The 21,815-nt window shown below is 34.7% G+C and overlaps 3 protein-coding genes across 3 annotated transcripts; all 3 read right to left on the bottom strand.

Moving 5' to 3' along the window:
• Window positions 1-460: 460 nt before the first annotated feature.
• LOC129300608 (mitochondrial import inner membrane translocase subunit TIM44-2-like) lies at window positions 461-4,870 on the bottom strand. Its single transcript, XM_054939183.1, has 14 exons — window positions 4,606-4,870; window positions 4,383-4,489; window positions 4,006-4,089; window positions 3,795-3,870; window positions 3,182-3,226; window positions 2,692-3,096; window positions 2,544-2,612; window positions 2,375-2,439; window positions 2,203-2,271; window positions 2,036-2,108; window positions 1,788-1,892; window positions 984-1,055; window positions 808-870; window positions 461-724 (listed from the first exon to the last, which is right to left on the bottom strand). The coding sequence occupies exons 1-14, from the start codon at window positions 4,678-4,680 to the stop codon at window positions 593-595; spliced, it is 1,440 nt and encodes a 479-aa protein (XP_054795158.1). The 5' UTR covers window positions 4,681-4,870; the 3' UTR covers window positions 461-592.
• A 2,007-nt stretch (window positions 4,871-6,877) lies between these two features.
• LOC129300606 (uncharacterized) lies at window positions 6,878-7,802 on the bottom strand. Its single transcript, XM_054939181.1, has 2 exons — window positions 7,533-7,802; window positions 6,878-7,448 (listed from the first exon to the last, which is right to left on the bottom strand). Exons 1-2 carry the CDS (start codon window positions 7,688-7,690, stop codon window positions 7,127-7,129), a joined length of 480 nt encoding a protein of 159 aa, XP_054795156.1. The 5' UTR covers window positions 7,691-7,802; the 3' UTR covers window positions 6,878-7,126.
• Window positions 7,803-11,547: 3,745 nt separating this feature from the next.
• On the bottom strand, window positions 11,548-21,052 carry LOC129300609 (structural maintenance of chromosomes protein 1-like). Its single transcript, XM_054939184.1, has 16 exons — window positions 20,786-21,052; window positions 19,650-19,888; window positions 18,997-19,263; window positions 18,436-18,706; window positions 18,218-18,341; window positions 17,032-17,142; window positions 16,562-16,669; window positions 16,360-16,499; window positions 16,110-16,199; window positions 15,816-16,024; window positions 14,530-14,699; window positions 14,128-14,237; window positions 13,665-14,041; window positions 12,458-12,709; window positions 11,991-12,218; window positions 11,548-11,879 (listed from the first exon to the last, which is right to left on the bottom strand). The coding sequence occupies exons 1-16, from the start codon at window positions 21,050-21,052 to the stop codon at window positions 11,831-11,833; spliced, it is 3,012 nt and encodes a 1,003-aa protein (XP_054795159.1). The 3' UTR covers window positions 11,548-11,830.
• Between the last annotated feature and the right edge of the window lie 763 nt (window positions 21,053-21,815).

The following is a 21,815-nucleotide window of genomic DNA, read 5'->3' as shown; positions in this document are numbered from 1 at the left end:
AGCAAGTGGTGATTGAACTGTCCACTCCGGTCTGATTTTCACAACATTGCTTAAAAGGATAAAACATTTGGAAAATGCAATACTACCAGCTTGTTTTAACATTTTTTGGCTAGACTCAAACCATAAATACTTAGATACTCCCTCCATCTCAATTTATAAAACACTTTTAGACAAAATTTCACACACCAATAAAACTCATTAAAAACACTTCACAACCTTACTTTTTTAAGACAAAATATAAATTTTTAAAAATACCTTTCATTTAATATTCCATTAAAAAATTATATGGATGAGAAAAAATATATGAGAAATGTAATATTAAAAAAGAATCACTAACAAATCTTTTTCTTCATCGAAATGTCTTATATTTTGAAATGTTAAATCTTTCTCAGTGTTATATATATATGGGAGGGAGGGAGTATTATTCAATACCCTATCACATTCTTATTATAGAGAAGCATACAGCAGAATAGCTTGACATATTATTAAAAAATAATAAGAACGTGACTAATTTTAAGACAATGAATCATTGCAGGAATGTAACGGGGGCAATAATTATACAACAGCCTCAGCAGTTTTTGAATAGAGTGATTTAAATGAGGGCTCGGACTCCTTCTTGTTGCATCTCTCTTAGTCTCCACATCAAATAAATGCAATCTTCTCCTCGATCTTCTGCTTCCATTTGTTGTAAAGCCCAAGCATAATAAACCGTGTGGATTGTATCCTGCACAAACAATCGGAAACAAATTCGTGTTTCATTCACCCCATCCAGATGGTACATCACTTGCAGAAAAAAGCATCACTTACCTTGCCTCCTTCTGTAATTGACCCATTCCTGTCACGTACACAATAGATTTGCTGTGTTTGAAACTGAAAATTCATTCAACAGAAAACAAACTTTTAATTTCACCACCAAGTATATACATTCAGTCACCTAATCTTGTGATTTAGCAAAATCCTTCTAGAAGTGTATATTCATATACCATTACGATGATTAAGGGGGAGGACCCCATCATCTTGGTTTCTCTCACTTCAACCTCGGATACATGCAAAATCTGCATCAGACGTCAAACATTACAAAGGGCACTATATCTCGAAAGGAGAATGTAGCTCAATCATATACATTATACAGGTAAATATAACAACCAAGAAGTATATAAATACGATCTACAATTGTTTTATATAAGTTAAGATTTCAAGAAAAAAAGGATGGAAATGCTTGACATGCTATTTGATGACTCCTTAAATTTTTGTGGTTTGCGGGTTATATGTTTTAGTAGATTTAAGGAAGTTATCTATCCCTTTTGATTCAATTTTGGTCCATTAAATACTATTTTTGCTCAATCCTTTCCCTTGCTGCAATAGTGCTTTTTAGCTTTAGTTGTTATCGTGTGTTTCTAGTTGTTTATGTAGTGTATGTGTGACTCTAGGTAACCCTGAACAGTTTACGGACAGAACCTGATGAATATACTAGACGAAAAAGTAGAGTTCCGCTATTTACGAGAAGCACCAATAACAAGACATGGCTGTAACCCGAACTAATCTAAATCTAACTTGCATTAGTGTGATTACAATTACTTTATAAGAGACCATGGAGAAAAGGATAAGAAGAATAATAACTACAACTTGTAAAAGCACAAGACGCATTCCTTCTCTACTATGACCACTAGTTGCTAAATTTTACTTCTTATCTATACTCGATATATCATTAGGTGTTATCAACACATTTCAAAAGCAAATAATTTGAACAAGAAAAATGAAAAGATTAAACAAATTAGCACGCTCACCTTGTTATCAAAGAAGATACCATTACTTTGGTATGCAGCATGTTCTGCCTTACAGCGTTCAATGAGCTCAGGACTACAATACTTTTTCAAAACTTCAACATCTCCCTGCTCAAGATTATTTATAATTCGTCTAGGGAAAAAATGAACTTGACTACGAATAGATATTATCATGTTAAAAAATGAACTGCACTACAAAAGCACATTAAAGAATAAGAATTCCAACATTTCTGCAATAGTCTAGCACTAACCTTGACGTAAGCATTAAGCACTGGTTTTATTGCCTCCTGAACTTCCCCCACAAATTCCGGCAATGAGAAATAACTAAGCCATGCAAACACAGCCAAAGGAAGATGTCAACAAGAAGACTTGGTAAAATATAAGTGGCCACAATGAAAACAAAATGAAAGAGACATACGGATCTCTTTGACAAATTTCCTTGTATGATAGTGCGGCATCTGACTCTTGAAACATGCTATCATTTATACTGTAATAGGGTCAAAGTAGATTAGCAATTAACCTATTTTGGAATATAACCAGTCACAGTAATTCTAAGCACAAAGGGGGGTGAAAGAGAAGCCAGGGCTTACTCTTGTATTTTGTGAATAATGGGGTTGTCACTGGTCTCATATCTTTCACGCAAGTCTTCTACAATCTGTCAGTTTTAGCATGCAAATAAATGATGACTTGGGAGTCAAATATGGACAGTTTTCAAGTAATTATGTTCGCAGAAGAACGAACATTAGGAGTATAACACACCTCCTGGCCCTTTGACTTCACAGGGTCACTATACTGAACAAATCGCTTGGATATAGGATGGCCCTTCACCTAAATAGAAGGCAAAGAAATAAATTGATGGGAAGATTGTTAAGACCATCCAATAACATAAAACTTCCTAACAAGTTACCTTCTCCTTAAATTGACCAAACTTCTTAGCCCACCACGATTGTTGTGAGGGCACCACAAGAAGTTCTGTTCTTGTACTCGTTTCCCCACTTGATTTGAAAGGAACATGCGTTCTCTTTGTCGGATTACTACTTATCTCCTCTTTCACAATATCATATCCTTTTTTGGCTAGGTTGGCTATCTTTGCTTCCTTCAATTTTTTGAAGGCCACAGAAACATTTGGGGAAGAAATGGTTGACTTAAATTTGCCAAAGAAAGAGTCTGCAGCATTACTGGACCCAGATTTCTGATGTTTCTCATCCTCGGATGAGGTCTGGCTTTCTTGTTTTGCATCAGCATCCTGTTCAGACAGAGAACCAGAAGATCCTAAAGAATCCTGCTTTCCAATCCCAAAAGTTTCTTTTACCTGAGTTATACAACAAATATAGACAACAAACCATCAAATGTCATCCCTTGCCACTTCCTTGCCAATTAAAAATTTTCAGACAAACCTCCTCAGTAGCAAATGAAATCTTCTCTTTCACATTTTCAGAAACCTGCAAAAAGAATTATTTTTGGAAATTAGAAACTTAGCAGTTTATTTACAATAGATAAGAGCCCTAAGCCACAAATCCCAGAACTGATAATAATATAATGTGAATGGAATACATTGCAGTCTAAATGGAGGCAAAATGATGTAGGCAAAGGAGAGTGTGATGATAAAATATTTTCAATATTATTCAATAGGCAGAAAGGTCTAACAAATGGGGAGAGGGCCTAGGACTATTTATACCCAGACACAAACAAACAAATATTGACATAAACTAATTTTAACCTAAATAAAATCAGAAAAGAAAAGATAAAGGACCTAATTCAAAAATCAATGAAAAACCCCCTAACTTAAAAAAAAGAAAAAAAAAAGAAAAAAGCCAAAGACAATTACTAAATCACAAAATAAACACAATTTATACTTTATATTTTTCTATGACTAACATAAATCTTCAATCCTCCATCACAAAACATCTACAATGTAAGTGTAATGGTCTTTTTGAAAGACAATGATTTTCCATTTGTGAGTCACTTATTTGGAGCACGGCAGAACTTCAACATGAACTGTGATAATACCTTATTTGCGGCAGCTTCAGCATCTGTCCACACTTCATCAACCTGTTTGTACAGCTGCTCAGTTTTCTGCTTTGTTCTGCATTCGCCATTTCACCATCTCAGGCCCTACATTGAAGTGTCCACCCAGCCTTGACATACAACAGTATGTCTTAGCCTTTAAGAACTAAAAAAACAATACATTGCAATAAGGCCGCCACAATACAAGATTTACCTTTCTCTAAGTCCCTCTTTTACCCCTCGCAGCTCCTCTGCTTTATCCTTCAGCTCCTTCACAGACTGCTGGAATTCTGGATTTCTATGGCCATGGAAAGACAAGAAAACACGTACAGTAGCCAGTTATTAACGCAAGAGAAAGGAAGAAAAACTCGTGGATAGACAAATGAAGAAGCCATACTAAGCAAAGAGAAGCATAAGCGAAAGGTGACTGTTCCAAAATTTAAGTGGTAACTCATATGATGAGTAATAATAAAGGACTCCCCTTCAACAAGACAAACAAACAAATAAATAAAAAGATCTCTACTATCGCTGTCCATATCTTGCCACCATTGCAATGGCCGAAAGAATGAGTGACTAAATATCGTGATTTACCTATCAGCTTCGCCTTTCAGTTTCTTAGAGAATTCATTGAAGACACCATATCCACGAAGACTCGAACACCTATCCGCAGTAAGCAAACGCAACCTCGTGCTTGAAGCCTGTGAAATTGGAAATCCCGGATGGTGGGAATGGTCGGTGAGCAAACAGAGAATGTTACCCGTGGATATTAGGAACAAAAATAGATTTTTGTCATTAAATGTGCGAACAAACAAACCTGGCGAGACGTTAATTGAACAAAAAGAGATCGCTTGGACAGTAACAAGTCGCGAACCAGCTTTCTGCCAGCCATTTGAAGGGCTTAACTTGAGGGAATAGTCGACCTTTTTTGTCTCGGGAAAAATTCAGGTCTCTTGGGATGCCTGATCTGCAGCGACTACGCTTATGTTTATTGATATTTCTAAATTTTTAATTTGTAAATCAATTTCCCATCTTGAAGAAGAAAAAGATCTTCAAGCTCTAGGGTTGCACCGATCAGAGAGCCCCCCGCGTCAATTAAACTTTGGTCAAATAAACGTGAGTTTGTATTTGGTAAATCAAAAACTGACTTGAAGTCTTTATCAAATTTTTTTTTTAACGATTTAAATTTAAACTTACTTAACACTTGACCTAACTTATAAATTTATTTAAAAATTTATTTAAAAATAAAACTTTTTAAATAAACTCACATTATAATTTTAAACATTTTAAATATACTTTAAGGTTATTATAATATGTAATATATAACTTAATTTATCAATTATAATATATAAAAATTGAAAGAACTTACTAATTATAATATAATATGAAAATAAAGCGATAATATTAAAATTAATATATAAATTAAATATAATTAAAAATATAATTAAGAGCAATAAAAAATAAATTAATTAAAAATTATATAGTAAAATTAATATGTGTGTGATATGATACATAATATATATATATATATAAATAAATTGACCTATTGGACTCATAGGATAGGCATTACAGAATATGTCTAACCTATTCTATTAAATAAACTTAATTAAATACTTAATTTTAATTTAAATTTATTTAATAATTAAGTTAGGTTAGATCTGAAATAAATCTAGTTATAACTCCTATAAAAAGTTGGCCTGTTTTCACCCCTACCCACCCCCGCCAAAAAAAAGGGAATCAGCGCAAGCCCATTTCCGTTTTCAAAAAAAAGCAGTTTGCATAAATTCAAACGAGCCCACCAATAGGCCCAAACTTGTATGGCCCGTTAACAAGCTGCTTTTTTATTTGGAACTCCCATTAACAAGCTTAAAGTTTCACATCTTATCTAATCATCTGGAGTTACATAAAAGACAAGAAAATATTGAATTTTAACCTAACTTAAAACTCAATCTCTTTCATGAAAAAAATTGGATTAAGCAACCTGTTATTCAATCTTGTCAAATGATAATTCGAAGTTTAATAGGATTAGATTAGGTTCATAGGACTAGAAGATTGATCCTGTTAGTTCAATATTTACTTAGCTTTTTTTTTTTTATGAGAGGCAATAATTCATTTCAACTTAATAAACTCAATTAAGATAATAAAAACACTTGTAATCATAATAAATTCATAGTAATTTTCAATAAGAAGAAAAAAATATTTCAATTACAATCCAAATAATTTAAATTTATAACTTCAATAAAAATAACACTCAACAAACTTCAACAGTACTATACTATAACAATAATTTAGAAATAAACTCAACAAATCTTCATACAATTATCTCCTTAGTATCAATTACACTTAAAGCATTTATCAAGAATAAATTAATTATGATCATATTAAATAAATTAATAGGACTGAATTAGGTGGTCCAGATGTCCAATCTCCTGTCCAATTCAACCCAAAGAAATAGTTTGACTTTTTTCAATTTTTTTAATCTTAAAGAATCAATGTTTATATAAACCGAATTGGACTGAACTATCTTAAGTCAAATAAGGTTAGGTAGGATCGAAAAACTTTTGTACAATCTTAATTTGACCATGTGTACCATTTTCATTTTAAGCATTTGAGATTTTGAAATACTAGTACATCAGATAATTAAGTCGAATGTTAGTGCAACCTTTTTCTAGTAATATCTAGGTGAATATCTAATGCCACTTCACAAGTCTTGGTGCAAAATTTCATAACTCTAACTGGTGTTAAGAGTCTCTGAATCACATGATGGATAGAGATGTTTTTCATTTTTCAACCTTCATAAATTATCGATCAGTTTTTATTTTTATCAAAATTTTAAAAAAGTCATAAATTATCGATCACCCCATTCACTTTGTAAAGTGTTTTGCCTTAGCTTTACCGATGTTCTTTTTTGTCAATCAAAATTTTATCTATATAAGAAGCTATTCGCACCGAATATTTGTCTGTAGCATTTTCCGCCGTTTGCAGCTTAATCGATCTAATAATTTTCGTATTGACTTGTTTGGAGGAAATACGGAACACATTTTTTTCAGCTAATAAACGTCACAATAATGTTGGCCAAGAAAAAAAGGTTGCGATGCTAAAGCATAATAGATTCGATTGAGTTTCTCGCAGAACCTAATGTCGGCGACGAGTAGGAGGCAAATATAAAAGATAAATGTAGAAAGACGAAGCAAGTTCAAGATTTGATTGACGAGTGAAATCAATACTAAATTGAGAGACACACAACCAGTAAGTAAAATGCACCGAATCAACACGAAGATCACACCACACCAACAAGAGAATGGATTTAAGAGTGTGATATAGCGGGGTTGATAGGATCAGTCACAAGCAAGATTAGCCGATGAGAAGCGCTTGGCTTGAGACGAAGCTGCAGCTTCCGACACCAATGCTTGAATGAGCAGCGTCTTGACCTGCCAAGGTCTGTACGGATACCCCTCTCTCGTGTACGAGTTCAGCAGCGCCGCGCTCGCCTCCTTCACCAGCCTCCCAAACGCGTTCTCTTGGTCGTTCCTCGCAGTCGCCTCCGCCAATGTCAGATCCCAACTGTACCGCTCGTAAGTCCTGGAACCGAACACCTTCCACACAGTAGACGTCTCCGGTACCATTCTGGGCCACTTCTCCCTCCTTCCACTCCAGAACCTTCGCATTAACAGTTCAGGCAATTTGCGTAACATAATACGAATGTTCATAACTGGATTAAAATGTTGAGAGAAGAGATCTTACTGCGGAGTACATCTTCCTCTGGTCCTGGTGTAAAGGAAGCCAGGCCTCAGCGCTCGAGCGGCAGCTATTTGCCAATCTGAGAATAGTAACAGACAAAATAGAAGGAGAACACTCATCTTGCAGTTGCAGGACCCCGACCTCTCAACTTGGACTTCCATTTGGGAATCAATACTCCATTTTACACTCTCCGAGATCTCGGTTCTGAGATTTCTTCTTCTTATGGTTTTGGATTTCAAGCACTGGCGTCTCCCCTCTCTCCACTTTATCGAAACTAGTGAAAATTGATAACTTGTTTGTTTGCTTGACGCATGTTTCCATATGGACATTTTTACCCCTCCAATTTATCGTTAGATTCATCTCATAATTACATAATAAATTCGAACGAATGATTATTGAACTTCGCTGCAAGCAACTAGAGCTGAAAAAACAAACTGATCCGATCTTAAAAGGTTGACTTTTAATGAGCTTAGAATTAAAAAGGCTAACTCATTGAAACTCAAGTTTTTTTTTAAAGAGTTTATATCTGAAGCTCAGCTCTAGGGATAAAGGACTTAGAGTTTGTCCTGCGAGTTTCTAAGTCTTTTTATTTTTTATTTTTTTAAATTAAAAGTAATTCATTCATTTTATTATAATATAAAATTTTATTTTAATGTTAAATTATATAGATAACATTTTAATCTTAATATCAACAGTATCTTGATTATATAAAAATTTCTTTATTTTAAATAATAAAACATTAAAATTTATAAATTTTTAATTCAAGTCATACAATACAAATCATATAAATATAAAAATAATCTATTATTAAAAAATATAATTTAAAAATATTAACACATATACGCAACATGAATCAAATTATTGTCTAGAATCTAAATTAGATTAAACAATTACTTTTTTGTTCAAATATATCATTTTTTAGAATTAAACAAATCAAACTTTATCTAAAAGATATTAAACAAACCAAAGTATTATATAAATTTTAATTCTAAAAACCTACTATAACAATTAAATATTTGAAACATTGTCAAAAATATCAATAATATTATCATAATAAATAATATTTTAAAATATAAATAAATAAATAGACTTAAAAGGGCTGGCCCTTGACCCTACAGGGTCAGCCCGTTTAGTCCCTCTATCCATTAGAACTGGCTCTTATATTTAAAGTTTTAAAATTTAAACCTGACTCTAATAATTATCAAGTTTAAACGGATTGATTCTATGGATTTGGCTTGTTTTTGGATCCTAGAAGCAACGCAACACTTAACAAAAATTACAGGGAGGGAGTCTGTGAGGGGGGAGCTTGCTGCTCACGTGAAGGAGTTGCATTGATGCAGACTTCAGGGTGGGGGAAAACACTTTTTTTTTTCAAATAAATTATTTTTTAAACCTGGGGCAATTTTGTGTTCTTGATTCATCTTTCTTTTTCAGGTTAAAACACAAAACTGCCAATATTTTTATCCAAGCACACCCTATTTTTATAGTATTTTTTGCACAATTTTATCCCAATATTTTTTTATTTTAATACAATATCACCCTATTACCATGCTTTGACCTTTAAAAATTTAACAATTTTGTGTCCCAGTGGCAGCCACGTAGCATTCCATGTAATCTTTTGTTTTTTCCAATTCTTTTTCTTCCTTCCTTCCGTCTTTTGATTTCTTTCTTCGTCCACTTTCTCAAGTCAATCACAAATTGATGGAAACTCAAAACCATATTCAAATCAGATTCAAATTCAGATGAAACACTTAAAAGCAAAAACCAATAAAAATTGAAAACCACATCTAGAGAAATCATACAGTATTGATTCGGAAATTAGATTCAGATTTTGGAACCACAAAGACCTGGGATGGAGAAGACGCATCTCGTTATCATCGTCATAGGCATGGAAGCTCTCTCATTCTCATCGTCGGTGCTAAAGAAGAAGAACTCAGATATATGAAGTAAGGTATAGCCAAATCAAAATGAAACAAGAAACTTGAAAAACTTAATGCCAGAAATGGATAAACCATAACAATCAAATTAAGACAAAGATTTGAACCCAAAAAACTTAATTAATAAACCCTGAAATTAGCGTCGGCCATCAAAGAAAAAAAAAAACAACTAAGAATAGTCATGAACCCAAAAAAAAAAAAAAAAACTATGTCCACGAGCCTATGCTTTGGTTCTAATCTGGAGAGACCATCACGAAACCAAAAGTTACAACAATTTGACTTTCGCACCTTGCATGTTGTCTACACAATCGATTTTTGAATGTAAAGCCATATCATTTCGCTATTTGGAAATTGGACGAGCCAGACCCTAGCCATAGCAGAGGGAAGGAAGAAGAATATGGTGAAAAAAAAAATGACAATGACAGGGAAGACAAACAAAAACAAGACTTATTGCTTAGAAGAGCTCGATGTCAGAGTCAGTATCGTCATCAACTTCTCACACATGAGCTTTTCCTTCACTCATTATCCAGACCAAAGAAACCCTCGACCCTCCTCTCCAACTTCAAATTCAACTTATCACTTCCTATGTCTTGATCTGACTCTGTCGCACCCTCGACGCTCTCTCGTGCCTCCAGAAGGAAGGATCAGCAGAGAAGGTTTTCTCGAACTATCACTCTAAAATGGGAGTCAACCATCATCGCTGGGGTAGGAAGAATATGTAGAAGAAGAGGGATGAGGGTTCGTGAATGATATCTAGGTTTGGAGGAGGAGGAAGATGATGATCATGATCATGATGAAGGAGATCTAGGTTTGGAGAGAAGTGAAAATGCAAAACATAAGGGGATTTCACCAGGATGCTAATGTCGGAAGCCAACATTGTTTTTTAAAACCAGTCCGGACGGTTCCGACCGTTGATCGCTCTGGATTTCAATTTGATTTATATGAGAAAATTATTTTAGAGATTGAGCCGGGTTGAGTCATTTTTAACTGAGAACCAAAATCAAGTCGGGAATTAAATCCAGTTTTCAAAAGCCAAACTGTTAAAAAAAATTTTTTTATTTTTTATTCAATTTTTTTAAAAAATGGCTAATTTTTTTAATCATTTGATATTATGTTGTATCATGTAGCTTATTAAGTTATGATAAACTTAAAATATTTGGTTTTTTAAGTTAAGTAGCAATTTCATATGTATTTTTTATATTTAAATTATTATATACATATATAATTTTTTTAATTTAATTATTATGTCATCGGTCTGACGATTAATCCAACTAGTGAATCATGTGAATCGTTGATTTTTTTGGTTCAATATTCGATTCAATTATGAAAACATTAAAGGCCAACAAGGCAATTAACGTTGAAATTTGTTAATCCAACAGTCAATGTGATCTAACAATTAGGTCAAGACAACATTATACCCAAAAAAAAATATTGAAGCAAAATTATATCAAAAAATACTTTAAAATATGAGGTGAAATTGTCAAGGGCTGTTTTGCACCTAAACCCTCCTTTCTACTTCTTTTTCAATTTTGCACCTAAATCTGACCCGGAACTCGATGTTGAAGCCCAGTCTGAGTTTGCTAGTTGTCTAATGTCCATGGGGCATGGGCCCAGTTTCCCGAGTTGAACCCGAGGTCCACATGTTTTGGGAACAACACCATTAACGACATTCCTCATGCCGTAATTCTCCAAGCCAATTTAGTGGTTAAGAAAAATCGTTCTTAAGTTTCACACACAACATTATTAAGCATCCAGCGTCACGCAGCTTCGTCCGCTTAATCGGCATACTCAAGCAACATGTTCGAACTAATTTAACCGCAGGTGCAAATATTCTTCCACCCTCCTAAACATGCCTTTAGAGGCCCATTCACTTCATTATTCTCATCTACAGGTGCAGGTTCGTCACCACACGCATGTTAACAATCGAATTTCACTAAACTTCTTGTACTCAAAGATAAAAATACAATTTTCGCTGACTCCAAATCCCAAAAAGGTCAAACAATTTCCTCGTGAAGATAATACTCAACTACAGGAATACTAACTGCATGGAAGAGACATTCCAGATGAATCGAATACATATGTACAGCAAAGTGCGCACATTGGTCATCTAGCTATTGCGTTTTGCATTGATTGAACTTCTAATGTCACAGCATCCTTTGCATCCTCTGAGAAAGTCATATTTACAAAATATTATAAGTAAAACTGACATGGCAACTTCAACATAAATCATTGTGACGAAGGGTGAGGATGAGACATCAATCAGAATGCGAGGTTATTATATACAAGAGAAGAATGTAACTAGGGCCTAAGCTATCAGCTATGTATATAGCAGGCTGATAATCCCTTGTAGCCTATCCATGAATTTTAGGACTCGCGGTATTTGGTCAGGTCAAATGTCAGAGTTCTCGAACAGCTGTAGAAAGCAAATCATGTGTACCACATCAACTTGGAGGATCACGTGGATTTACGACAAGAAGGAAATCGATGCATGTTGGAATTTAAATTCAATCATTGTCAAGCTTACCTTCTCTCTGAATCACGGTAAACCCCAACCAATGCTTCAGCTTTGTCATAAAAGGTATCCTTCAAGGATATCACAATACTTTGAAAGCCACTGCCACCATCAGCATCCTGGCTAGCCCTTGCTCCCTCACAAGATTTGGAACGAATAAATCCAGCAACCTTGGCAACATTTAAGTTGTCCAATGCAGCATCGACTTCGTCCAATATGAAAAAAGGTGAGGGCTTGTAACTGAAACAAGAAGCAAGCAGGGTTAACAGAACTCAACAAGCAGATCACATATGCCACTATGGAGCATGGTTGCATGTTCCAGATGTACCCAGCATGTCCCTCGCAAGAACTCATGTTTAAAACCAAAAATGTCAGAAAATGGCTATATACAAGGCATTGCAATTCAGATTGAGCTTAGAAAATAAAAATACAAGAGTAAAAACATGCTTGAGATACGGGTCTGTATTCATGACACTTACCTGTGGATGGAGAATAGCAAAGCAAGTGCAGCAACAGTCTTCTCCCCACCAGACAGTTGCTCCATATCACGAAAGCGCTTTGTTGGGGGCATAGCAGTGTATTTGATGCCATGTAGAAATGGATCATCTTCATTTTCTAAATTTAAGTATGCTGTTCCACCCAGCGGATGCGTGTTGCTCTTTGTAAGTTGTTTGTATATTTTATCGATATTACCAGATATGTGGTTGAAAGCATCCATGAACAACTCATACCTGAATTTAATTAAATAAACCTAGCTACATCAGAGAATAGATGTGATGCCCAAACATCAAATACAGAAAAAATTCCCTTGTTTCAGGATATCAAGTAATAACTCAATCAAAACCTAGAGCCAACAAAATCAGTGAGCAACTAAGCGAGTAGAACATAGAGAAATAAGCTGATACCACAATATAAATCAGACAAGAAAAATTATACTAATTGAAGAGTTTCATAACTAGAAAGATCTATAAAGGAAACGAGGTAAGTTAATCATTGGCTGTAGCTTCTTCCCACCACTTACCCAAAAAAAAGTGTGCTTATCATATCATGCAGGTGACCAATAGCAGCTTGACCTTTTAATGCCATCCTTAAAATGAGAATTATATTACCATTTGAATCAATGCAAAACTTGTGTTAAAGGATGTTCATTCTTAGATCATACTATACCAGATCTAGTCAAGGGATCATTCACGTTCCTCCTGGAATCTATCATGTGAATACAAGATAGGTGATTGCAGCAAGGAACCAAAAATAATAGCTGTATATAGTACTTGGAACTTGAGATGCAAATTATTGCATTATCGTCAGATTTGGTAAATAATATAATAAACAAAATATAGGTGTTTCTTCTTTTTGATAACACTAATTTAGGTGTTTCTGAGTGGGAAACACATTACTTTCCTCGTGGCATGCCAATACCGATTTTTGCCTCTTGATCTCAACAAATGTTTCTCTTTCTGGTAACATGCTGCACTACTTGTTTAAACAAATAAATCAAACTGGATACCCGTGTCAGTCTAGAATCATTTCCCAAAGCACCCCTATCTTCTAACCACAACTAACCATTTCAGTTTCCACCTCATGTCTTTACAAGCAACCTGACATTAAGATTCCTTTGTATCTTTTCGTCATATTTGTACCATAAACTGTTGGTAAAACACACAGCATTTAATAGTATAAACATACCTCTTCTGCTTCACTGCATTGAACCTATCAGCCTTCTCCTTCTCCTCCTTCCTGACAGCTTCAAACTCTTCAGTTACTGCCCTTTCCTTTTCCAGCAAAGCTTCATATTGGTCTAATGCCTTCAAATTCGGTGCTGTTCTTTCAATTTCAGATGTAAGGGAATCCATTTTTTGCCTAAATTCAACCTCAATTTTGTCCCTGTCAGAGTTCTTCCTATCCTTCAGTGCCCTACTTAGTTGATCAAAGTCAAAAACTGGACCTGGTATTGAAGTACCAGTATCCATTGGATCTGCTATAATTGGCAGGCTAAGCTGTTCTAGTTCACACTTTTCTACAATTTCCTGCTTCTGCACAATCAACTGCTCAATCTGTGCCTCCTGTTTATGACCGTAAAGATGGGTTCATTTATCCATAAATTGTACTTTTAAGTTGCAAAAATGGACAAATTTATCGCCACCCCCACCTTTGAGTTTATCTGACGATTAAGTTTGGATATGCTTGTTGTGGCTGAAGAAGCACGCTTCTTCCACTCTTGGATATCCTTCTCACAATCTTCCGACTTCAATTTCCACTCTACAAGAATAGAAGAATCAGACGCACAGAGAAAAATAACAAATAAATGGGACGTGTGTGTAGTTCAGTTCCTATCAAGACCAATGAAACTGTGATTCCAACAATTTCAAATGAGAACCTCAAAGAAACAGCTCATGTCAACCTAAGATAACCAAGGAAAAACCCTGATACCCCACTCCCTTTGCCCGAGAATAAAAGGTGAAAAAGAACCTTGGCCATAAATATTGTAACGGTATTTTAAAATTCTATCTAGGTAATATCATAATGTAAAATGACGAGGCACCAAGTATACCCTGAACTTCTTCCTTAAACTGGTTAATATCTTCAGTAGCTTTCTCAGCTGCCAGCTTTGTTTCAGCCTCTTTGTGCTGTACTTGTTTTAAATCATGCTCAAGAGCACTCAAAGAAGATTCTAGTTCTCTAATCCGTGTAGTCATATCCCGATTTTGCTCATACTCCAACCTGATAGTTATTGAAAAAAAGAATATTAATGAATGAATGCATTAATTAATTTAAGAGCAACTAAACAGACAACGACTAGAGCTAAAAAAAAAATAATAATAAGACTCAATTCAAATACCATTTGTTTTAATCAACTACACTTTTAAATTTAAAAATACTCCGAAGCCCAAAGTTTTCACATAGAGTACAAAAAGAGGATGCGCACAAAGAAAAACCTTCATCAATTGAAACTATTTCACGCGCACAAAGAAAAAATCTGTGTTGACTTCACTCAAAAAAAAAATATCCATGTCAATGACAGCAAGAAAATAATGATACCAATAACAGGAAAACACTCAAGTTGAATTATGACTATTGATTCAGAGATGTAACAACAACCATAACAACTACAGATTGTATTTGCCACAAAACTACCTCCATATTTTCACGTTCAAACACATTAGTTAGCAAACTTAAATCAAGATTTTAACAAACTTTTTTAAGAAACGTAAATTAGTTAACAATAACTCATTGCAGTTCGGAAGGATTAGTTAGCAATTTGTAAACCGCATTATTTGTTGTTTATATAAGATATTATTTTTAAATTTTGTATATAAATCATAGAGAGGAGATTTTAAAATCTGCAAACCAATAATGCATTTATGCTCACCATGTCTGATAAAAAATGCTAACAAATATTGATTCAGAGACATAACAACCATAACAACAGATGGCATTTGCCACAAAACAGCTTCCATATTTTCACGTTAAAAGACAGAAATATAAATCTCCTGAGTGCTCCTTAAAAATACTGCTACTTTGAACTCCCCCCTTATACTATTTCTGAGAGACAATATATCACGGGCATCAGGCAGATGTTTCCTGACAATCCACCTATTTATGCTATTCATAGCATAGACATTGACGGCTGTTGTCATTTTTTCCCTTATACAATCACATAATCAAGTAAATATACAAGTTGATACAGCTTCAATTCAGCACTCTGGCAATTCAAATACACTTTCAGCAAAGCAGAACAGAAGTTGGTCGCAAGCTCAAATACTATTAAATAGAAACCCTTCCAGGAGTTTAGTTGCAAAGAACATGAGTGAGAGAGAGAAGGGGGAATGAACGCACTGATATTTTAATTTTGATAGCTGGCTACTCAAGCTCAGCCTCTCCTCTGCTACATTTTGAGCAGACTTCAGTTGATTTTCTTCATACTCACGAATGTTAGCAACCCCAACTGACTTGCTGAAATCTTTGTAAATCCGATCAGTAATTTCATTGATCCTCTTCTCCAGCTTACGTATTTCTGCATTCCTCTTATCAATAGTGCCGTTTAACTGCAAAGTGTAAACACTAGGTAACCTCTTCGGTAAACAAATGCATAATCATGACTAAACCAAGTCATCACAAACGTCACCTTACCTTCTGAAGTTCTGGACTGATCCGTTCAATTTCTTCCTTGATTATCTCTTTCTCTCGCCTCAAATTTGAAAGTTTGTCTTCAATGCTTCGCTGTAAAAAAATAGAAACATAATTAAAGATGATATAATTGAAATTCCATTAGCAGAGGCAATAAAAAAGTTACCAGCGTAAAAAATATTCTTATCTATTACTGGACCAAGACTAGCATCTATTTTTTAGTGAGTCCGTATATTCTGAGTGGGTGAATTACCTTTTCAATCTCAGCATATTGAATTTTCTTTTCAAGTCCACTAATTTTTCCGGATGCTTCAGACTCTTTAAGGTGCATATCTCTTATGGATCCTACCTCTTCCAACTCAGATTCAAAATTCTCCTTCTTTTTCTTCAGGCCTGAAAAAAGCATGGTTACTGCTGGAACAAATTGGCTTTGACTCACATTTCAAAAAACAAACCTTCGATCTTTTTGTCATCCCACTGTTTTGACCTAGCCTCCATTCCACCACTAGTGCCTCCAGTCATTGTGCCAGATTTTGTCAGCAGAATTCCTTCCACAGTTACAACTAGTCAAAGAACATGTAACAAAGTTTTACTTTTGGCATTCTGCAAGCAAAAATACTTTAAAAGAAACCAGTATATCATGCTATATCCACAAAATCAGAAACATTAACATCCTCCACGAGGAAGAAATAATACTAGATAAAGAAATAATAAATAAGCATCTAAAGAACACAGAATCAGTGAGTAAAATAAATAAAAAATGTGACTTCCCAAGAAGGAAGTTTAACAAGAAACCAGACTAAAAAGATAATAGAGAAAAATAGAGAATTTAAATTATTTATTTCCTTTAGGTTCTAATGATGACCATATTTGACATGAGAGTAAGATACAGAACACTTAGAACACAGGGAGAAAGCATACTTACCTTTGAACCTCTCACCACTCCAGCTCAAAACTTTGGCCTCCTCAAGATCATCACAAACAAGAGTATTCCCAACAGCAAAGAGAATTGCCTTCTCCAAGGCAGGATCAAACTTGCCCTAGTTAAGTTGAAAACCTTGAAGCACTTTTTCAGTCCATAAGACATCATTTTACTTGAAAAAAAATACTCCCTCTATTTAAAAATGTAAGGCATTTTCTAAAGGGTTAGATGTTCAAAAATATAAGACATTTTTAGTCTTTCAAAGTGTAATCATTGCCGTTTTTTCCAAAGTGCCCCCTATTGAATAAGTTTCTTTATATTTATTCTAGGGTAAAACACCTTATTAAATAAGAATAAAAATGAAAAAATAAGGTTAGTTTGAAAAAAAAAACTACTTTATAGGGAGGTGAGATTCAATTAAAAATGCTTCACATTTTTTAACGAAAGAGTATAATTTACTGGAAAGCAATAGGCACAGAAAAACAATCAAAGATGCGTGATGGTTTGCAATAATCAAAACAATCACAAGAGGTGATGCATAAAACAGTTACGCTAGACCACCAAATAAAAGCAAATATTATGCATTTATTTTTTAGGAAGTCAAAGATTAGACGTAAAGCATGAAGAATTTTGATGAACAGCAGCCACGACAAAAGATTCATGACAGAACGACGACTCAACCAACTGAAATGCCAACTTAACAATCCACCTCCTAAACAAAACACTACTCCTGTACCAAAAGGAAGTTCATTAACAAAAAAAATAATGCATAAATATGCAATGGCTAGACAAAAGCACATTGAAATTATCCCATTAAAGAAAGCACTTTGAAATTACTAGAGAGAGAAAACGAAATTAGTTATAAAATGGGGTATAATGCTGAATGATACATCAGCAGTCCCAATGGGATTGTTAAATTTAGGTAATGAATCTCATTTAGTGGGATAAAGTTTGTTATTGTTGCCATATTAACATTCAATTTTAAATTGTTGATTAACAACAAAATGTTGTGTCACAAAGGCCAGGAAAGAAATTAAGTAAGGCAGTGCAGTTCCCATGGACAAGCCAACTGCAGAAGGAAAAATTCAGGGCAATTCTCAAACAATAAAAGAAAACATCTATAAACCAAATATATATATAAATATATGCAACAGGGTCTGCAAAAGAGTCATTGGTAAAAAAGGATATTGGATGACATCAAAAACCAGCTTTGCTGTGCCACCTAATGTGCGCAATCTTTCAATAATTGGCTTCACACGAACTGATTGCAAAGGAATAAATGTTTGTGGAGGAAGCCTCTGATCTTTCAAATACTGTAGAGAAGAAAGTGATCAAAGTTCTAATTAATACTAACATAAATAATTAATATATATAACTGATCAACTAAATGAAGGCCATCATTAGCACCTTGATGCATTCCTTCCCAGTCTTTTCATCCTCAACTACAACTGCATCCATAAATTTACCCATAGCAACAGTAACAGCTAGGTTATACTTCTTCTGTGTTGGCCTACAAAGATCAGTCATGCGGCCATGGACTCCCTGAAACAGACGTTTGAGACTCTCCACAGCTTGAGACAATTTTGCATCTCTCTCGTTTTCATATCGATCAGCCCTTAATTCACGAAGTTGATTTTCTATTTCACCAATTCTAGACCTCAAATATTCATATTTCTTCCTGCACATGAAAAGTAACAAAAATTGTAAAAAATTCAGAACTTCATCAAAAGAAAGGCACACTGAATATCAACAGTAGATATATCATTTCATAAAGCATAGGCACAACAATTTCTGCAAAACTTTATCACTAACAACCCCTACCCCGCCGCACAACAGCTCCTCCTTTTTCCTCAAGAGAAAGGATAAACATTTTAACCCATCAGGGCCTTTAAAGGTCCTTTAAAGAAGAGTTGGTTCTAGCCTCTAACCAATACAGAGACGAGAAAATGAAAGAACAAGTTAAATTACCTAGAATCTCGATGTCTGTCCTGCATCACACGCAATTCTTTTTTCAAATTTGCAAGGTCATCCTTATGTTTAGTAGAATTATCAAGAATTTTTTTCAGCCTTGTTCGCATCTGTTCTTCTTGTGAATTCAATTCAGACTCCCTATTCCTTAATTGTTGAAGATTTTCATCCAAATTTTTTTGAGCTTCGCTATCTGCATGTTGTTGCCTATCCAGAAGTTCTTTCTCCTCCCTGAGCTTTGCAGTTTTCATCCCAGCTTCCTCTTTGCTGTGACAGCAACATTTTGATCATGAATTCCAGTAACAGAAGAAGGAAAATCATAAGGAAAAGAGATACACCTTATCCAGACTTCCAGTTAATGGAACTTTCTCTTTGACACTAACCAACCGTTTTAAATCTTGTCTCAAACAAGAGAACAATGCTCTTAACACAATTACATACAAAACCAGCACAATCAAGCAATTAAAAACAAGTACACTAGTTTTGATGCACACTGCACCAAGATAGTCTGGATTTCACAAGAAATCCCGAGCTAAATATTAAAAAAATGGTGTGTTTCAACCATGGCTCAAAAGCATAATGCAAATAGAAAAAATAAATAAACACTGTCTGACAAAGAACAAGCTACAAGGTTTCAGGAAATATATACTCACATTCGAAAATATTCCTCCAAGTCACTGCCATCTAACTTCAATTCATCACTGGCATCTCGACTCTTTTCCTGCAGATCTTCCAACTTGGCAGTGAGATCTCGTATACCCTTCTGTAGCTCTGTTATATCATTAGCATGTTTTCTCCGTTCTTCCCTTTTTCTATCTAGCTCCTTCTTCCCTTTTTTCATTTTTGAGTTAATACGAGCCATTTCCTCTTTCAACTTCAGAAGATCAGGTTGCTGTAAGCAGCCCAGGGAAGCCAGAGAACAAATTTATTGAAAAGACAGAGAAAAAATGAAGGTAGTATTTTTTAATTCATTCTCAAGAGATCAATATGAATACAAAGTGAGTCTATATACTGTGACCCCCAGATAAGATGCATGAGACCACAACATAGGGCTTAGAAAACATGCAGCAAGGAATTTAATAATGGCATGCAAATCTTGTAGACACTTCTTTCTTTCATACATTATTGCTTCAATTAACAAACCCAGGTATGCCAACAGTATAAAATGGGCCTAGAGGGAGCAAAAGGAAATTGACATGTATAATTGCAAAAAATGATTATATACATCGAAACGTCAAAGGTTCCACGAACCCATTGAAGAATCCACATACGTATACGAAGGTAGCTAAAATCCAACTAAAGAGTCAACCCATAAGCTTATGAGAGGAAAACTTGGTCAGGAACCAATTTTGAGGTTATCAAACTCACATAAATGTTTTATGGGTAAAAACATTCATTTATTTACTTCTACAAAAGAACTGAGCCCAACAGTAATGGAGATTAATATAAATTATCGGTCAAATAGACCATTTATTCACTCCGATCCACTACAGGTCCTAAAGCCCAAAGTACATTAAAGCACAGTTTACAAGGGTGAAAATTAATTGCTTCTCTTTCTCCCTTATGGTTGGATGTTTTGGCACTACAACCATGGTCAGGCAACTGCCCAAAAGGCAACATCATCTTCAAACTGGAAATTTGTGTTTACAGCTGAATCACAACAAAAATTAGCAAAGTTTAAAAATTAAAGCACAGATCAACCTATGCATGTCACTAGTAAGGGATGACAATTAAATGCCAACAATTATCCTAACTCATCCCTTCCTCCCCAAAGTAAAAGAGAACTCACATTTCTGTCAAGTTTGTTGCTCTTCTCACCAATTCTCTTTTCACATTGTGCAATCTCTTTCAGATATTTTGCCTGTTCTTTCTTCTTTTTACTAGCTTCAGCTTCAAATTTTTCTAGTTCTTCCATGACACCTTCACGACTTTTTTTCTCATCCTCAAGATCGTCAGTTGTCTTTTCAATATCTCTTTCTATATTGAACAACTGCCACAAGAAATGCTCTTGCTTTATAGTTTTCTGCAAAATATGCGAACATAATTTAGAGTGCATCATGAGAAGACTGTTGTAACATTGCAGAGAAAAAATGGAAAGGAAATGGAAAGTAAATAAAATGTTCAGACATAAATCCTAATTGAAGCTGAAAATACTGTTCAACAAACCACTGGTCATTTCATAATGTTGAAAGCAATTAATTTTGCAGACGTATAAAATGTTCCAAGACAAATGTACATTTGTTCTATGAATTCAAGAACATTAAAGAGCACAAACACAATGCCTGGATCAACTAGCTAGGGGATTGATCCAACTTAACCAGAGGTCTTAAATTCGAGCCCTAGATATGCAGCAGTGATTAAATTCCCGGTCAGAGATATGCCCTTCACAAAGGTGGAAGCAAGTTGCTGACCAGATTAGTATGGTTCAAAAACCTAGAACATTGGAGCAAAAGCCAAAAAAAAAAAGAAGAAAGAAAAGAAAAAATCCAACATGCACGCCAAGACACCGAAGTGTCATAGAAATGCTAAACCTTCACATATTTCAATCCTAAAAGTATTTGAGCATCTATACCACAGTTTTGAAACAAAAATAACAGTAAGAATACCAAAGTCCATCTGCCAAGCATAATTTTCTTTCTCAGCTTACTGCAAATGTCCTTGCAAAGAAAAAGAAAAAGAAAAGACGCTGCACCTATGCTCAACCTCTTGATATATTCATAACATTCCCAACTAAAGAATTTGAAAGCAAAATGTAGGGAGACTGTTCAGGTCCAACACAGACAATTAGCATGTCAGCTTACAAAATTGGGTGATGGATT

Source organism: Prosopis cineraria, unplaced genomic scaffold (genome assembly GCF_029017545.1).
Source record: "Prosopis cineraria cultivar Desert tree isolate PC_DT_omini unplaced genomic scaffold, ASM2901754v1 PC1674, whole genome shotgun sequence".
NCBI lineage: Eukaryota > Viridiplantae > Streptophyta > Magnoliopsida > Fabales > Fabaceae > Prosopis > Prosopis cineraria.
This window is presented reverse-complemented; position numbering and strand designations above follow the sequence as displayed.